The following is a 17,210-nucleotide window of genomic DNA, read 5'->3' as shown; positions in this document are numbered from 1 at the left end:
TACTGATGACAGTTGTGTTACTCAACAACAACCAATCAACCAACCAACTTTTGATTCGATCTCAAATACCTGTCTTGCTCGGATTCACGAATCAGATTTTTCAATATGGCTCCAGATGCAGACTTCGAATAGGGTGTAGCTATATCATTTTCTGGCTCTGAGATTGACGCACAGGTGGGGTTCAAATATGAAAAGTATAATACTTTATGGATAACAACTTCTTTATTTCTTATGATGCGACGTTTAGGTAAAGCTTCTTGCTTGACAACGGCATAAGAAGCTATACCGAAACGTCGCATCATAAGAAATAAAGAAGTTGTTATCCATAAAGTATTACACTTTTCTATTATCCATCAAGTTCTAAAATGCCGATCAAACAGGGTTCAAATATGATCACATAGTGTGAAGAAGATGTTGCCATTATTTGAATTGTCATTGATTCGACCAAAAATGTAAAGGTGAGTAATGTTTATTCACATATCTTTCGAAATGAAACAAGGGCAAGGGATGGTTTACCCAACCCGACCATTGACTACATTACATTATTTTATGATTTGTTTCGTGTATGCTAGTGAGAACCTCCCTGGATATACTTTCTGTGTATATATTTGCACTTGTGTATATATGTTACAGTCAATCTGTAAAACCAGTCATTTGACCAAATGACTGAAAATTTCAGTCATTTGGTCAAATTACTAAAACGATCTAGTTTGAGTGATTGCCTGAACAATTTTAGTCAATCCATCAAATGTAAGGTATTTGTTTTGAATGTTGTCTCACCAAAGAGGTTTTCACAGAAAACACATGGTGCACATGGTTTCTCTTAAACAAACACTCTGTAGTATAGACAAAGGGGTAGTTAACACATACTGATAGATCGATGCACATGGTTTCTATTGATTGAGCTTATCATAAGTCTATCAAAGTCGTCATCATCTAACTACTCATTCTTATCAATATAGTCACCACCAAAGGATATCTTTTACGCTTCATTCATTTAGATACCTACAATAAATTAAGGTGCAGTCATAACTTCCTACAGATGTACACTACAAAGGAGAAAGTCATTCTCCTATCTATTTGCTACCTTGGAAATATCTGCTGATAACAACATCTGCAGCCAACAGCGATCCCTCAGACCAACCTTGAAGATCACTACGTGCCCATGAATTAGTGGCTAGGTATACATCATCGGAGGAGGATGGTTTATACAACATCTCACGAACTTTTCTGTCGTCAAAGCCTGGTTTGAAATCAGTCCATGCAGCGTAGAAAGGATATTTGTCCCACAACATCATTGCGCCTCCAACAGCTTCGGGGATATCAGATTGGCTGACGTTGTAGATGGCGCTTAAGTACTTCTCAGCTCTGTTCTTGACGACGTCCGTGACGGCATTCACTCCGGGGAGACTTCCAGGGATTGGCGTCCCGAACTGACTCAACTCTCGCCAGTAGTGGGCCAAGTCCCCGTCGTGGTAGGACGCCATGATGATGGAGACGTTGTTGGTGCCGGTGGACCAGTCATAGGTCTGTCTGTTGGGAAGATCAGTCCTAGTATGAGTGATGTCACGGTTGCCATTCTTCCACCATTTGGTGTTGTAGGCAAGATATATTCTGCCAGCAGGGTACCCAACGACGGAGCCCATGTTCCTTACAATCTCCAGGTTGTTCTGGAACTCTGGGAAGTCAATTTCTTGTATACATCTCTGAGGGACAGCAAGTACTACTTTCCTGGCGCACCTGGTCACTTCCTTGTTACCCAACTGGAATGAACAATGAATATGGTTAACTCCTAGTCATACAGAAAAATGTCATGATATACAACAGGTATGTATTAGAAAACAAACCTGTATTGGAGTTGTGATTCCGTCAGTTGTCTGAGTCTTTCTGAATCTGAGGTTGTATCCCCCAGCTTGTCTCTTCTCTATCTTCAGCAGTTGGTGGTTCAGGTGGAGTTTGTGGCTTTGAAACGAAGAGAAAGTGATATGGAGGTGGTTTGAATCTACAATTACATGGTTTGGTATCTTCGGTAAGATGCAGAGCCTAAAACGATTGGGATACCCGTGCTCTCAAATGATTAGTGTATGATATGTATGGAGAGTTCAACAGCATAACCCCCATCAAACATCAAAACAATAATAAGCCAAACCTACCTCGTGCTTGTATTCAGGAAGTTCTCCATTAAAGTCAATGGCACCTTCCCCATTCCACCATCTATTGTCATTACTTCATCGGGTGGCCCTGTTGCTACAGGGTAGGACAAGGAGATTGTTGGACCGTTGAGGGCTCCGTGTGTGCCAACAGTTTCAGCCCACCCACTGGTTTCAGAGATGTATCTGTAAGCCTCCCGACTAGCGAAACGTCCATAAACGTTGTCAAGCCTTGGGTAAAAGTTAAAACAATGACTGTGTATATACATATATACCAGCCACAAGAAGATAATATGCACATGGGAAATCAAAAGAGATATTGGGACTAATACAGGTGTAAACGCAGTAATACGTGAATTTAACATAGATGTGTGAGTACGTTTTCGGATCTTGTATGAAAATTCACTGTCTTGGGGTCGCTCAATGTGCAGATGATTTTCGAACCCCTAATATACGTTCTACTTTGCGTGACATATCTCCGGCACCAGATTCTAGACTACACCCGACACAGTCAGGAACCGTTTACGTCATTAACGGATACGACCACGTCCCAACATGCGACCCATCTTGGCGCAACATCATCGCGAAACCAAAGGTGGTGGCGAAATCTTACCAACTACGTTTGTGGTAGGGGACTGTCCAGATTTAACATTTCCCCTTGTGACGCACGTCAACCTGTCTACATACATACATCTTACAGAGCTTTATACTCAGGTTTGTGTCATGGAATAGGAATGGGATCGCCTGATGCTTTGGGTAGGGAGTGTACGCCCTTTGAAGCTTGAACCCGGCCCCACATTTTGACTGATTAACATGCCATGCTGCCATCTTCTGATGATCACAATATGGACCTATTAAAGTTTCCATGTAAACTTTTCATTGTTATATTTTCAAATTCAGAAAGGAACAATTTCTTTCTGCGGCTAGTACACTCTTCAAAAAAAAGCGCGAAAGTATTCGATATTGATCACTATAAAAAGACAAACGTTGTGATAGAACTGAGTGCCACAACTGAGTGCCGCCAATCGAAACATCGCCATAGGCCGCCTTGAAGTTGGGAAGTCGCAGTCTACAGTTGCCCGACATTTCAACGTTCATCAGAGCACCATATCTCATCTTTGGGGTCGTTTCCTGCAGACCAGTTCCGTCCAGAATCGCCCGAATCGTCTAAGAATTACCACCTGAGCCCAGCACTACTAACTTGCTCCCTTGCGTCATCGTCTTGCCACAGCTGTGGAGACTGCACAACGCATCCCTGGTTTGATTTTCCGACCGATTGCGTGAATGGGGATTCGAGCAAGAAGGCCAGTTGTCGCCCCTGTTTTGAGAGACTTCCATTGCGGTCGTGTCGTTAGAAGCTGGAGGCGAGTCTGGTTCAGTGATGAATCACGATTTCTTCTTCACCGGCGAGATGGAAGACAGCGTGTTTACCGTCGGAGAAATGAACGTTTTGCCCCTACTTGCAATCGACAGGTCGACAAATTCGGTGGAGGCAGTGTCATGCGATATCCAGCACACAAAGATCTGAATGAGTGGTGGTTCAGGAGAATTTGACAGTTAATCGGAACATCAACGAAGTCCTTGGACGTCACATGCTTCCGATTATGGACCGACAGAGGGAGTTGTTCCAGCATGACAACGCTACTTCACCTACAGTACGCGTCATGGTCCGCTACGTTGCCAGTTCTAACGTTAAGGTCTTGCCATGGACTTCCTGGTCACCAGATCTAAACCGGAAAGGAAACCTATGGGATGAACTCGTCAACGTCAAAACTTACCTCCACTTCCACTACTGGCCATGGCATTGCAGGAAGAGTGGGGAACGATTCCGAAAGAGCGACTTCGTCAACTTATCCAGTCTGTGCCAAGACGGTGCCGAGCAGTAATTGTGGCCATACAAAGTATCGACTTTGACGCCATCGTGTGGACTCCAGTAAACAGAAACAACTATAAGGCTGGTGTTTGTTTCTCTTGGTAAATAGACGTGTGAATTTTCACCTTTTTACCATTGAAGTACATGAAATAATTGCTCGTAAACTAACGCAATAAATTCTTCTAAATGGCTTATGCGTTTCCTTTTTAGAAAAGTGTTTATAGAGACGTAACTGTAACTATATTTTGTTTGGAATAATAGTTTGAGAAATTGGTATTTCAAGGGTATAATGTGTACGTGGTACCTTGTTGTTTCGCATTGCATTCTGCAACATTGCAGCTATCTGACGACGGCGTGTAAATAATCAACCCTGGACCCCACGATCCAGTGATTAGAAAAATGACCCAAGCCCTCTGGTGTGATGAGGCGCAATGAACCAACCACCGAGCTTCATCGTTAAGTCGTAGTCTGTAGGATATATGTGTACTTACGACATTTTGTACAGCAGAGTTCCATCCACGGTTCTCATCTTCAACACATCATCTTGAGTGGGGTACATGGTTGAGTTGTCCAGAAAGATGAGGTTCTTGTTAAAGATGTTCCTGTAACGACAGAGGCATAATAACATGATATCAATGGATATTCTCTTCAACTAACACAAACTGTTAGTTATCCTCAGTTGATTGCCTTCAAAATAGAAATTTATATCAGAATGAATAACTTCGAATATTTCAAGATATCATAGCTTTATATTGACAAATATTTCATTCCATTAACGATTATTACTGTCCCCTTTCTAAATACTGAATGTCTTACCATTTCAATACATCAGGAACCTTCATTTCATTTGGGGGAAGGTCATAGGGCATGCGACTTGTTCCGAAGTCAGTATTGCGCATGTGCTTGCCACGAGCGTACCAGATCGTCTCATCTGGAATCCCATATCTGAGGGGAAAGGGAATAATTCTGAGACCTATCTCTGTCGCTGTTCTGGTTAAGATAGGGTGGCCTCTCTTCTTTAGTCTCATCCCTCCGAAGTCAAGGTACGTCCCTGGTGCAACAGGCAGTTCGGTACTGAACAGTCTGCCCCCGACTCGGTCGGAGTACTCGAACACAGAGATAGAGAGGCCTCTGTCCCTCAGTCTCCAGCCTGTGTAGGCGCCCCCGATGCCACCGCCAATCACAGCCACGTCGAGACAGTCGTCAGATGATGTTGGAGCTGAAGATATTGAAGCACATGATTTCGTCATGGATTGGTTAGTGACTTAAACATTAAAACAAATACAGCTAGTGTGAAGTTTGATTATTACAGTAAGGCGTTCTTATGGTTTCATCTAGTGCCGATTCCTCTGATACTGATACGACATGATAACGTGTCTGTTTGTTGGCAAACCCCAATGAGTCACACATGTTACATTTCGATTGAGTGTGTCAGTGCCTCGTAGTAATTCTTTATGTAGGAAAAATACGTTACAAACATGCATATAGAGGAAACATTACCTGTGTAAGTTTCTTTGGGTGTTGTTGCAGCAGACGTAGTTACTGAAATTACATATAAAAATGAACGTGAAATTATTTATATTTTCCTTGACAGGGATGTAGAGAAATTTCGAATCTTAATTCATTTCAAATCGAAATGTAAGAAAGAAGAAAATCGTTTTAATACTAGCCTATTATGGTGGCGGTAACATCGTAACAACGTGTTACAATTTAACGTCACATCAGCCGTCAGTACATTAAAATCGAAACGTAGGAAGGAAGAAACTATATTTCATACTTACCTGTACTGGTGGTGCTAAAGTCGACAAAATGTGTATAATACACTGAATGGTTGGTTACAATTTAACTGCAGGTCGACAGTGTTAAAGTCGTCAGTACTTTGAGATGTATTAATGCCATTAATCAGAAGAACCTTTACATATCAATAACTACGAGAGGGCTTTAAGTACAATCATGTGACGACCTATGTGATGCTGTCAGTATGATTACTCATCAGGTGTCGTCATACCTGGGGTTATTAATGTGACTGCCGACCAGGTTACGACATATCTGAAGCTGTTAATGTGTCTGCCAATCAGGTGACTTCATACCTGAGACAATGAGTATGACTGCCGATCATGCGGATACATACCCGAGGCAATTAATATGACTGCCGATCAGGTGACGCCATACCTGAGGCTATTAATGTGACTGCCTATCAGGTGACTACATACCTGTGGCAGTCAGTATGACTTGTGAGCAGGTGACTACATACCTGAGGCAATCAGTATGACTGGTGACCATGTGACTACATACCTGTGGCAATCAGTATGACTGCAATAATCGTTGTTACCCCAAGTGTCATTGCCATGAGGATATCTATCATCCGGCATGAGCCGACACGTCGCTCGAGGAAGCGTTCTTTTGATGCCATCTAACACAAATGCTGAACACACGCCTTGTCCTGTAAGTGACACAATTCCTGGATTTAATTATAATTCAGATGATATACTTTCACATCAGAAGACTATTATTAATCTTTCTATGAAAGGAATTGTTTCTTGTTTTATCATAGCTTCAACAAACGAAGAAGTAGCTGGAGAATGAGATACTTTCTGTTTTCTCTGTGTTAAACGTTACTTGTAACGTTTCCGTCAAGCTGTTCATTTCTATCAGATCAATGTTTAACGCTCAAGCGTGAGTGAGTAAGGTTTTAGCAATATTCCAACAATATCATGGAGGGGGACACCAGAAATGGGTTTTACACATTGTACAAATGTGGGAAATCGAACCAGGATCTTCGGCGTGACGAGCCAACGCTTTTGCTACTAGGCTACCCTACGGCGCCTTAACGCTCAAGATCTGTTGACTTGGTTTTCAACAGTAATATACAAGGATCTATCGTCAGCATGAAGTCTGACATCACTATGTATTTTATAAACTAAATCATTTACATAAGACAAGAACAGCTACGGGCCAAGTACACATCATTGTGCAACTCCAAATGGAGTTATTTTTTTCAAGCCTTCTTAAATGTGATTCTCATCTATAAGGATGCTGAATGAGCTATTTTAGTCTTAGTGTCAATATGTGATATAGTTATTGGGTTTGTTTCATTTAGAAGGCTAATATTTAAATCCCTATCCAAATATCCAATCAGCTCAGTTTTAGTTCTACATCGTTGTCTTACCAAAACCGCCTAAAAACAATTGGTTCGCGCGTGCCCTTCACGCAGTCTTTTACTCTCATTGTTCCTTTATCTTGCCTGGACGGAGGATGGAACCCGTAGTGCAATTTCATAATCTTAAATATCTACCCGTGATGATCTGGGTTAGAATTGATCTTCAGTAACCAATGGTTGTCGTAAGAGGCGACTAACAGGATCGTGTGGTGAGGCTCGCTGACTTGGTTGAGACATGTCATCGGTTCCCAGTTGCGTAGATCGATGCTCATGCTGTTAATCACTGGATTGTCGGGTCCAGACTCGATTATTTACACACCGCCGCCATAGAGCTGGAATGTTGCTAAGTGCGGCGTAAAACTAAACTCACTCACTTAACTATCTGAATGCACAACCAGGCGTCTGTGGTACAGAGGTTTACGGATCTGGTACCAAAGTAAGTAGTTTATATATACTTCTTACTATCATGCCGGGTTTAATGAGCTGATGTCTGTTTACTTTAAAGTGTAAGTTGAACATATTATCTTCCAAAGTGAAATGTGAAAATACACATTATTGCAAATACAGAAATAAATAACTCTTCATCAATGCAAAAATATCATTAATATGATTTTAGAATACTGCAAGACAATTACGCATTTTAAGACAAACCTGCACATTGAACGAAAACGAAACCGTGAAAATACCTGCAATATAAAAACTTACCTGTATCTCCCAGCGATGACTAGCAGAGAGTGTATGTCAAGTCTTGAGAGGAAGGTGCGCCAACAAGTAGGCTATTGTGTGCAAAGCACCACCGTATAAATAGTCTCGTGTAGCATGTAACATGACATGATGTCAGCTTGGTAGCTTATTCTCGTGTTAAAGCCACCACAACATGCTTCAGTATGGGTGGATGAGAATTCAAATCAAGTGTCACTTTATCCTATATATGTTAATAGCAGTGTGCTCGCCCAAATACTATATTGTGTTACGTTTCGGTAGTGTGATGAAATATATCTCCGTGTTTGTTGACATTTGAAATGTAGATATTTAGATCTCGCTTACATTACAAACCATGTAAAACATTTGTTGAAAAACACGAAAAGTTGAGTGTATCCCGCCCCGATGCGTCAAATTTGGAAATGTCCTGACCATGTCCCTCATAATATTGTATGATAGCTCTACTAGATATTGGAAACGTGATCGAACAACAAAATGTTGAAACGTAAGCAGCACCCGTATATTTTGTGCATCCATGACATGATGAAAATGCATTTCTGGCACACATTTGTAATGAGATTGTTCTTGAGGTCTATCACCGCTGAAAGGACAATTTTATAGCAAATCACCGGGCTATGTAAGTACCATATACATAACTGTTCTGTAGAGAGGACGAAATAATTTTATGTCAACTGGATGTACAAAGTTACATTTGAAAGAGTTAGAACTGGAAGTATTTTTCAAGAAACTAAACACATCTATAAATGTCTACAGACAGCTACGTATATAGGTGTCATGGAATGTAGGTAATCAGGTTGTTCTAAAGGCATGTCACAGCTGAAAGGACAATCTCTTTGTTTGCATTGCTAGGGACAGGTTCATGTTCGATTATGCACAAAATTGTTTGTTAAGTTGTTTATATACATGCCTGGAAACACAAAAGTAGTTTCAAACAGGCATATCATTCTAACACTGTCAACGTTTCAAGATATAACACAGGTGTGTATGTAAAAGCTTAACAAACACATCTTTGCATAATCGAACAGGAAATATGTAAACAAATTGTTTTTGCATAATGCAAGCTTTCATGAATATATCAGATAAGCTGATTTATATGCCAATCACGGCGACATCGAGACATTCTTCATCTAAGGACATTGAACCATGTAATATCGTCATGGATTGGATAGTGACTTCAACATTAAAACAAATACAGTTGGCTTTATCGTTTAATCGTTTGCTGTTCTCATTCAGAGCCTGGTCTTATGATACTGATACGACAAGCTGAACTACAAAACATCACGGTTTGTTAGCAAACCCTCAAAGAGTCACACATGTGTTACGTTTCGATTGTGGCGGTCTTGGAACTGGCCTGTTTGCTGGTAGCGGTTTATCAATTTACTGATGATGGCCTGGCTGCAGTTGAAGGTTCTTGCCAGCTGACGTTGTGAAACCCCTATCTTGGCCATACCGATCCCCCTGTCTCGTTACGCTTGTGTACGTTTTGGCACATTAGTAGTGGATTTTTGGTTACCGCCTGCTTGCTGTTTCCAACATAGGTATTTATGCTACAATTATGCACGTGGCTTTAGACCAATGTCCCACAATTACGTTTCTCACTTTTTGAAAAATGCACGATTCAAAACGAAGTATGAAGTTTTCGGACAGTGCATTGGCTCTTCAAAGCTAAATGACAGCTATGCAACGACTCCAGCAGCTTCCAGGTACATAGCAGAACACTGATTGGACGTATTCTCAAATATGCAAAGTCAACTGCCTCCCTATCGTGCTTGTCGTATGTACGTCCACATAACACACACACACATACACTCACACACACTCACACACATACACTCACACACACTCACACACAAACACTCACACGTCACTACACCAGTGTCATGAGCATTCCATTGTATCGCTGTTGAACCAGGACGATACCAACCAATGTTCCAGGCCTCATTATCATTAAGAATGATATATTCATACTTTATATATTTTTGTTAGATGTACATACCTTGGAGACTGAGACTCCGAGATTACGTTGAAACAAATCAGACAGATAACATAAGCCCATATCCTAGAAAGGTGTGGGATCATTATTGTTTTTCATTTCCTTCAGCGAGAAATGAAGCATTAAATAGTCAGCATCTTAACCAAGCAAACAAAACCTTAACACTGGAAATATGTTTATCAAGTTCGTTCTCCCCATATGGAGTATCCAGAGAGTATATATAGGTATGCTGTTACGTTTTGTAAATGTTATCAAAACTGACATTCTCTTCCACGAATTCAGTGATTGTGTGTAATTTAAGGAACAATACCCTTGAAACACCTTGAAACAAACACCTAAGAACCCATATCAGATGCTAAGCAAAGAACCGGTTACGGTCACTAGTGGCCTTGGATGTTGTTGCAAGGATTGGTCTTGCTATGTAGTTACAAATGACACGAAGGCAATTCGCTCGCTAACCCGGAATTCACCCATGCCAGTAAGGAAAGTATGTTAACGTTTTAGCTAGGGCAAAGCTTATAGAACTTTGAGACACCTATTAGCAACTGCGTGTATAATCTGAATTCAATCCTTTACAGCGATAATTTTCAAGCTTTAGCATTCGTAGTAGCGTTTCAGCTGTTTTGGCCAATCAGGCATCATTAATCAAATGAACCAGTAATACATGTAACAAGTACATGCTTCACATCGCCATCGCGTTAGAGGTGTGAAGCAGCCTATTTGGTCGTTAAACATTACATTAAATTTTAAAACTGTTGGTTAAATTACCAAACATTCTGTGTTGATCTATCAACAGTCCTAATATCACGACTGCCTTTGACAAGGATTACTCGTTAACTGACATTATTCCCTTGAAGGAATTCAAAGGAACATTTAGATTTTATTATAAATATTTCATAATGTTACCATGGTGGGATTCTGTTTTCCGCCAGTTGATTATAATCGCCTGCTGTTCAAGATCATATGATACATGTATTAGAATCATATCACACATGATATATATATTTACGAATTATTTTGTCAAAGTTACATGATCAAATGACTTAAACTCAAATGCTGTATATATTTCTAAAAGACATTATGCAGTATATAAAAGAGTAATAAACACGGAATGGTAAGCGAATAATATACACATCGCATACGCATTATTCTTGATAACTGATGTATATACCGGTTAACTTTAGAGCAACAATATTGTAGAATAATACATTCATACATACTGGCGAGAAATGATTTTCTTCCTTCAAATAATAGATATGTATTGTTTAAGCATTGTAGAAGTTCATATACATTTTTATGCTAGTTACTGTCCTTGAAATATCTATTGATTACAGCATCAACAGCTATCAGTGTTCCCTCACACCATTCTTGAAGATTCCGAGGTGCCCAAGAATTACTAGCAATGTATATATGATCCGATACAGATGGTTTATACACCAGGTCACGAACCGTTCTTTCGTCAAAGCCTGGTTTGAAGTAATCCCAAGCAGCATAGAAAGGATATTTGTCCCACATCATCATTGCGCCTCCAACAGCTTCGGGGATATCAGATTGGCTGACGTTGTAGATGGCGCTTAAGAACTTCTCAGCTCTGTTCTTGACGACGTCCGTGACGGCATTCACTCCGGGGAGACTGCCAGGGATTGGCGTCCCGAACTGACTCAACTCTCGCCAGTAGTGGGCCAAGTCCCCGTCGTGATAGGACGCCATGATGATGGAGACGTTGTTTGTGCCGGTAGACCAGTCATAGGTCTGTCTGTTGAGCTGGTCACTCTTCGTGTGGGTGATGTCAGGGTTGCCGTTCTTCCACCATTTGGTGTTGTAGGCAAGATATATTCTGCCAGCAGGGATTCCAACAACAGAGTCTAGATTCTTTACAATGTCGGGATTGCTCTTGAACATTGGGATGTCAATCTCCTGTATGCATCTCTGTTGGGCCGCCAACACAACCTTTCTGGCACACACTGTCACGTCTGTACTGAACTGGAATAGAGGATACCCGATACATCTTGAGTGTGTGGTCATTTATCGTGCCATAACCTGACCTTAAGTTTGCCCGACAAGAATAATCACGGTGACTGTTTCAGTTACGACTATCCTGTAAAATATGTTACATATGAGGCAATGCAATTTGCATTCAAGTACCGTATATTTATGTATTCAACTTATGACTACTCAATAACCGACTTTATACAGACTGTCGCTGAGTACCATCTTGAGGAATATTTCAAAGTAAATGCCCTGCTTGGCCAGGTACAGGTCGGCGTCTTGTAAGAATATCATTTTAGAGTGAATCGTATTCACAAACATGTTTATGTTTGCGATCACATCATGACAAGTTCATGCCTACTTTATATACGGCCTAAAGGCTATTGCTGTGTAACATCAAGACGAAAACTTCAAACCACGAACCCTCCTCGATCGGGTACTGGGTGGAGTGAATGAGAGTGAGTCACTGGAAGGCCGATGTGTCTTTATCCACAGACAAGTGGTCTGAACAAAATATAACAAATACCAAATCAACGCACTTGTTTCTGAGTCGTTATTCCATCTGTTGTGTGAGTCTTTCTGAATCTGAGGTTGTACCCTCCAGACTGCCTCCTCTCTATCTTCAGCAGCTGGTGGTTCAGATGGAGCTTGTGGCTGTGGAGATAACGAGAGTATGAAAATGATGAAATTGGGAAATAAAGAAGCACTTTTTAATCATTGTTTGTAGTGCTGGGTCAAAGGTACCATAAATAGCCCAATAGGGCGACATTTTTATTCAAAGATTATATGCAGGAATACATATATTCGCACTATCATAGATGCAGTATATCAGGTAAACAATGACAACATCTGATACTGCTCTCAGCAAGCCATTCTCTCCAGACATCATCTTATAATAATATGAGAATTATGAAAATCTTAAGACAAACAAACCCACCTCGTACTTGCATTCAAGAATTTTTCCATGAGAGCCTGGGGCACCTTCCCCATACCACCATCTATTGTTTTGAATTCTTCAGATGGACCGGTGTCACCAGGGTATGAAGCGGTAGCCTTTGGACTGTGGAGAGCTCCTTGACGACCGACAGTGCCGGCCCATCCCTCCAAGTCATAGATGTACTTGTAAGCCTCCCGACTTGCGAAGCGCCCGTAAAAGTTATCTAAACTGGGTGAGAGATATAATTTGAAAGGTAGACATGACGCTTATGTGTGACATGTGATACGCCAACCTCATATACATTTAAATGTCATGTACGACAGGACATCCGTAGAGGTGGAGTTAGTTTATTTCGTGAGTTTATTTTTCATTTTGTTATGTAAAACTGTATAGTCGATGTGAAGCATTGGTAGGACTAATATTATATTTAACAATGATAATGAAAACAATTAATGAATATAATAATCTAAATTACAGAAAAAGGAAGGAGTTGCATAGCTGCACTAACGTCATTTTGTAGAGCGGGGTACCGTCGACGGTCGTCATATTATACAGTTCGTCTAGACTGGGGTATGTGTTTTTGCTGTAGTTGACGTTGTTCTTGAAGAGGCTCCTTGAGAGGCGTATTATAAAGAAACAATATTCCAGATACATTCAGCACGTGTACAGTATACTTACCTCTTAAGAATTAAGATGTGGTTTGTGTGGTTGTTGCTTAACGCCGCACTCAGCAGTATTTCATCTACTTGGCGGCGGTGTGTAAATAATCGAGTCTAAACCACCCAGTGATCAACAGCATGAACATCGATCTACGCGATTGGGATATGATGAGATGTGTCAACCAAGTCACCGAACCTGACCACCCGATCCAATTAGTCGCCCCTTACGACAAGCTCGGGTTGCAGAAGACCAATTCTAGTGAGTGAGTGAGTGAGTGAGTTAAGATTTAACGTCACATCGGCAATATTTCAGCCATATCGTGACGAGAACATATTTGAAATGAAACGTGTATATTATATAAACCTGTCGTCGCAGGACAGTAAAACAACTAGAATATCACAATAAGAGTTAAAACTAGCGTGAAAAGTTAAAACTCATAGCACTATTTGGACAATACAATATAAAAACAGGCTATAGATCGCCAACACCTGAAAGTAGATCACCATACTAGGGACCATGGGGACTTACAGTTCCTTTGCTACCTGCATGGACCCTGGTTGGATTTACACCATCCTTTCAGCTGTTGGCGATTGTAAGAAATGTTAGCCAAAAGTAAAATAACAAGAATACTACGTTTAAAAATCCTGATAAGTTTGAATTGACTTTGAAAGTTTTGGGACTTACGTACCCTCTCAGGAGGACAATAATTTTTACGCTACTTCAACCCCTTTTGATGATACAGCCACTAACAATCTAAGTTGATCATCTGAACTACCAATTATAAAACTTTATCTATTTACAAAACATATATCAAAATTCATTTAACAAATCTATCTCTTTCAAAAAAATCAATGATTAAATGATAATGAACTTTATTTAAAAGGTCCTTTACTGTTTTGATATAGAAATATTTATCCCTTTATGGTGGAAGGCCAATTCTAACCCGGATCTTCACGGGTACCAAGAAATAAGAGCACGTGTGAATGGTATATACAGTATGGAGGAAAGTAAGAATCGATCAGTGGTCATAGTTTATACAAACGAAATCAGCACTGAGATGCACAAACATGGGATATGAGTACTCTGTAAACCCATGAGGGCTTAGTTGGTTCAGTAGGATGTGATTCAGTAAGATTACTTGTCAGGTTCAGACGAACGACTCATATCAATACAATGTATAAATCTTTACAAAGACACGACTACCATATCAACGCGCCCGGTGTCTTCATTTCCTGTAAGGCAAGACTGTAAGGGGTGCGACTTGTTCCAAGGTCGGTGTTGCGCATGTGCTTGCCTCGAGTGTACCAGATTGTCTCATCTGCATTTCCATATCCCAATGCAAACGTTACGATCTTGAGCCCAATTTCGGTTGCCGTTCTGTTTAAAGTAGGGTGAGCATTGGCCCTGAACCTCATCCCTCCGAAGTCAAGGTACGTCCCTGGAGCTGCAGGGAAGTCAGTTGTGAAGAGTCTCCCACCGACTCGGTCGGAGTACTCGAACACAGAGATAGATAGGTCTCTGTCCCTCAGCCTCCAGCCTGTGTAGGCGCCCCCGATGCCGCCGCCAATCACGGCGATGTCGAGGCAGTCGGCGTCAGATGTACCTGGAGCTTAAATGCAGAAGCAAATATATTTTGTTTGGACGATGGTGACCATCATAAATTAAGAAGTGTATATTTGACTTTTGAGGAGTAAATTATTATAAGTTGTTTTCCTGTCATATATTATTCCTGATTCGGTTTAGGTCAGCAACTAAAACATAGTATTTAAGTGTATGGTATACAGCAGGCTAAGTATATGACATATATAGCATGTATGGTTGCGCGTCAGTCATTGTATAATGCAGATAATATTATTTTTCGAATGGCCACGTTGCATGAATTAAATCAAAGCGTGACGGGTGACAATGGACATGTAATAATAAGTCGAAATGAATGTGTGGCTGTTTGTGTTGATTGGTATGCGAGAATGTACACATAAAAGGTAAAGACAGATAATTTAAAGGAATTTCTTATAATATGCACCATTTTCACAGCATGGGTAGACATACCTGTGGCTATGAGAATGGCTATAATGAGCGATGAAACCACAATGATGGAAGTCATCAGAACATCTATCATTCGACATAGGCCAACACGCCGCTCCAGGAAGTTGCCATTTGATGTCATCTTTCACAACAGCAATACTGTGTAGAAATATCTGCTGTAAAAGACGATCTCAGAAATACATAATCGCCCACTGACATCCAACAGATGCAATTCGATGTAAACCTCAAAATTGTGATTATGAGATATATTTTGAAAGATAAATACAAAATGAAGATAGTTCTAAGAACTGTGTATTGAATTGTGTATCTAATTATATACTCACAAATTCTGACAACCGTACGAAACGAGTGCAGTAATGAAACACAAGCACCGTCCAGTTTATGATCAGCCAATTAGGAAATTGAGCGATTATCAACTGAACATTTTGCAACATGACAACGCTACACTACACACAGGTCGTGTCACAGTTGACTTTCATCATAATTCATACATCAGTGACCTGTCATAGCCTTCCATATCAACTAATCTGAACCCTACAGAACATCTTTGAAGGTACTCGATAGGCGTGTACAAATGTCAACAAGTCCCACAGAAATGTGTCAGCCCACGGTGACACACAAATATTCAACACAGTGAGTGTACGACTTCCCTCCTTGTATTACCGCCTTTGTCTTTTGTTGCAGAAATAAGTTAATAGGGTAACACAGTGACACAGATTCTACTTTCACGCATTATCTAACTTCTGAAATAAAAAGCATTACATTCACAGCGGTCTTTAATGACAAAGTGGTTAGATCAGTTACCGCCCGTCGATGTGCATTTGTAATTCTAAACAATAACCAACGCATTCAGTGAAGGTATTCGTCTATGTGCTTGTCGAAAGCGTTATATGTGTTCTTTGTGCTTGCAGTGACGACGTTAAAAACATTCCTTTGTGTTTTAATCGATATTTTTCATTAGAATCTTTATCGAAAAGAAGTTGTTATCCACACAGTTTGTCAATATTGTTTGTCCCTTCTCTAAAATGCCACATGTTAATGAAAATGTGTTGATAATGGTCATGATTTGGTTGAAGTTGGTGCTGTCGACGATGTTGATGTTGTGGATGGTTATAAATTGCGCTCTGCTCAAAGCGAGGTCTAATTCATTCTCTATAGTGTGCGCTATTTACCGTGAAACAAAGTATCATATTTAGTTATTTTCAGAATCGTAAATACTATAACGTCGGTAAACGAGACTTTGTTTCCTATAACGTTTTACGCGCCTAGCGCGACTCTAACGTAAAGTTGATGCAACCCACCCCTGAACCAGGTCAAAATGGAGTAACATCCTTCAAAGCTGTCCTAAACAATATGTAGCCAAATGTGTTCTTTTTATCTATTCTTAAAGTCGAAGTAAAACAACTAGCAATAAGCAAAAACATATGGGATAATGTATTTTAAATGACAAATACAGATATTGTTGAGAACGAACACCTACCAGTTTGCCACCCGACAGACTCACAAATATGCAACGGAGGGTGAACAACCGCCCTCCTAGTAGTTAGGCATGGGTTTATTGTTGCAGAAAGAAGTTGATAGGGTAACACACGTTGACAAAGGTTCCATTTGTATACATAATATGGCTTATATAGTGGAAAAACCCCATTTAGGTCCGTCTTCAGTACGAAACTGGTTAG

General features: G+C 40.5%; 2 protein-coding genes across 2 annotated transcripts; both read right to left on the bottom strand.

Moving 5' to 3' along the window:
- Positions 1-1,076: 1,076 nt before the first annotated feature.
- LOC124288116 (achacin-like) lies at positions 1,077-6,471 on the bottom strand. Its single transcript, XM_046724680.1, has 7 exons — positions 6,319-6,471; positions 5,524-5,565; positions 4,840-5,242; positions 4,515-4,625; positions 2,154-2,381; positions 1,848-1,962; positions 1,077-1,763 (listed from the first exon to the last, which is right to left on the bottom strand). Exons 1-7 carry the CDS (start codon positions 6,434-6,436, stop codon positions 1,077-1,079), a joined length of 1,704 nt encoding a protein of 567 aa, XP_046580636.1. The 5' UTR covers positions 6,437-6,471.
- A 4,393-nt stretch (positions 6,472-10,864) lies between these two features.
- Positions 10,865-15,652, bottom strand: LOC124288115 (L-amino-acid oxidase-like). The gene is made up of 6 exons (XM_046724679.1): positions 15,535-15,652; positions 14,689-15,094; positions 13,334-13,438; positions 12,826-13,053; positions 12,428-12,542; positions 10,865-11,882 (listed from the first exon to the last, which is right to left on the bottom strand). Exons 1-6 carry the CDS (start codon positions 15,650-15,652, stop codon positions 11,199-11,201), a joined length of 1,656 nt encoding a protein of 551 aa, XP_046580635.1. The 3' UTR covers positions 10,865-11,198.
- Between the last annotated feature and the right edge of the window lie 1,558 nt (positions 15,653-17,210).

The sequence above is a fragment of the Haliotis rubra genome, unplaced genomic scaffold, assembly GCF_003918875.1.
Source record: "Haliotis rubra isolate DU_JTF1 unplaced genomic scaffold, ASM391887v1 Scf412, whole genome shotgun sequence".
Classification (NCBI taxonomy): domain Eukaryota; kingdom Metazoa; phylum Mollusca; class Gastropoda; order Lepetellida; family Haliotidae; genus Haliotis; species Haliotis rubra.
Note: the sequence above shows the minus strand (reverse complement) of the source record. Positions and strands in the feature narration are given on the sequence as shown.

Coding starts and splice junctions, on each gene's coding strand:
- LOC124288116 (XM_046724680.1), bottom strand. CDS start 6,436: ATGGCATCAAAAGAACGCTTCCTCGAGCGACGTGTCGGCTCATGCCGG. Junction 5,243..5,523: donor ACCCAAAGAAACTTACACAG/GTAATGTTTCCT, acceptor CAATATCTTCAG/CTCCAACATCATCTGACGAC. Junction 2,382..4,514: donor ACTCTGCTGTACAAAATGTC/GTAAGTACACAT, acceptor CTTTTACCCAAG/GCTTGACAACGTTTATGGAC.
- LOC124288115 (XM_046724679.1), bottom strand. CDS start 15,652: ATGACATCAAATGGCAACTTCCTGGAGCGGCGTGTTGGCCTATGTCGA. Junction 15,095..15,534: donor AGCCATTCTCATAGCCACAG/GTATGTCTACCC, acceptor TCTGCATTTAAG/CTCCAGGTACATCTGACGCC. Junction 11,883..12,427: donor GAATAACGACTCAGAAACAA/GTGCGTTGATTT, acceptor CCTCTATTCCAG/TTCAGTACAGACGTGACAGT.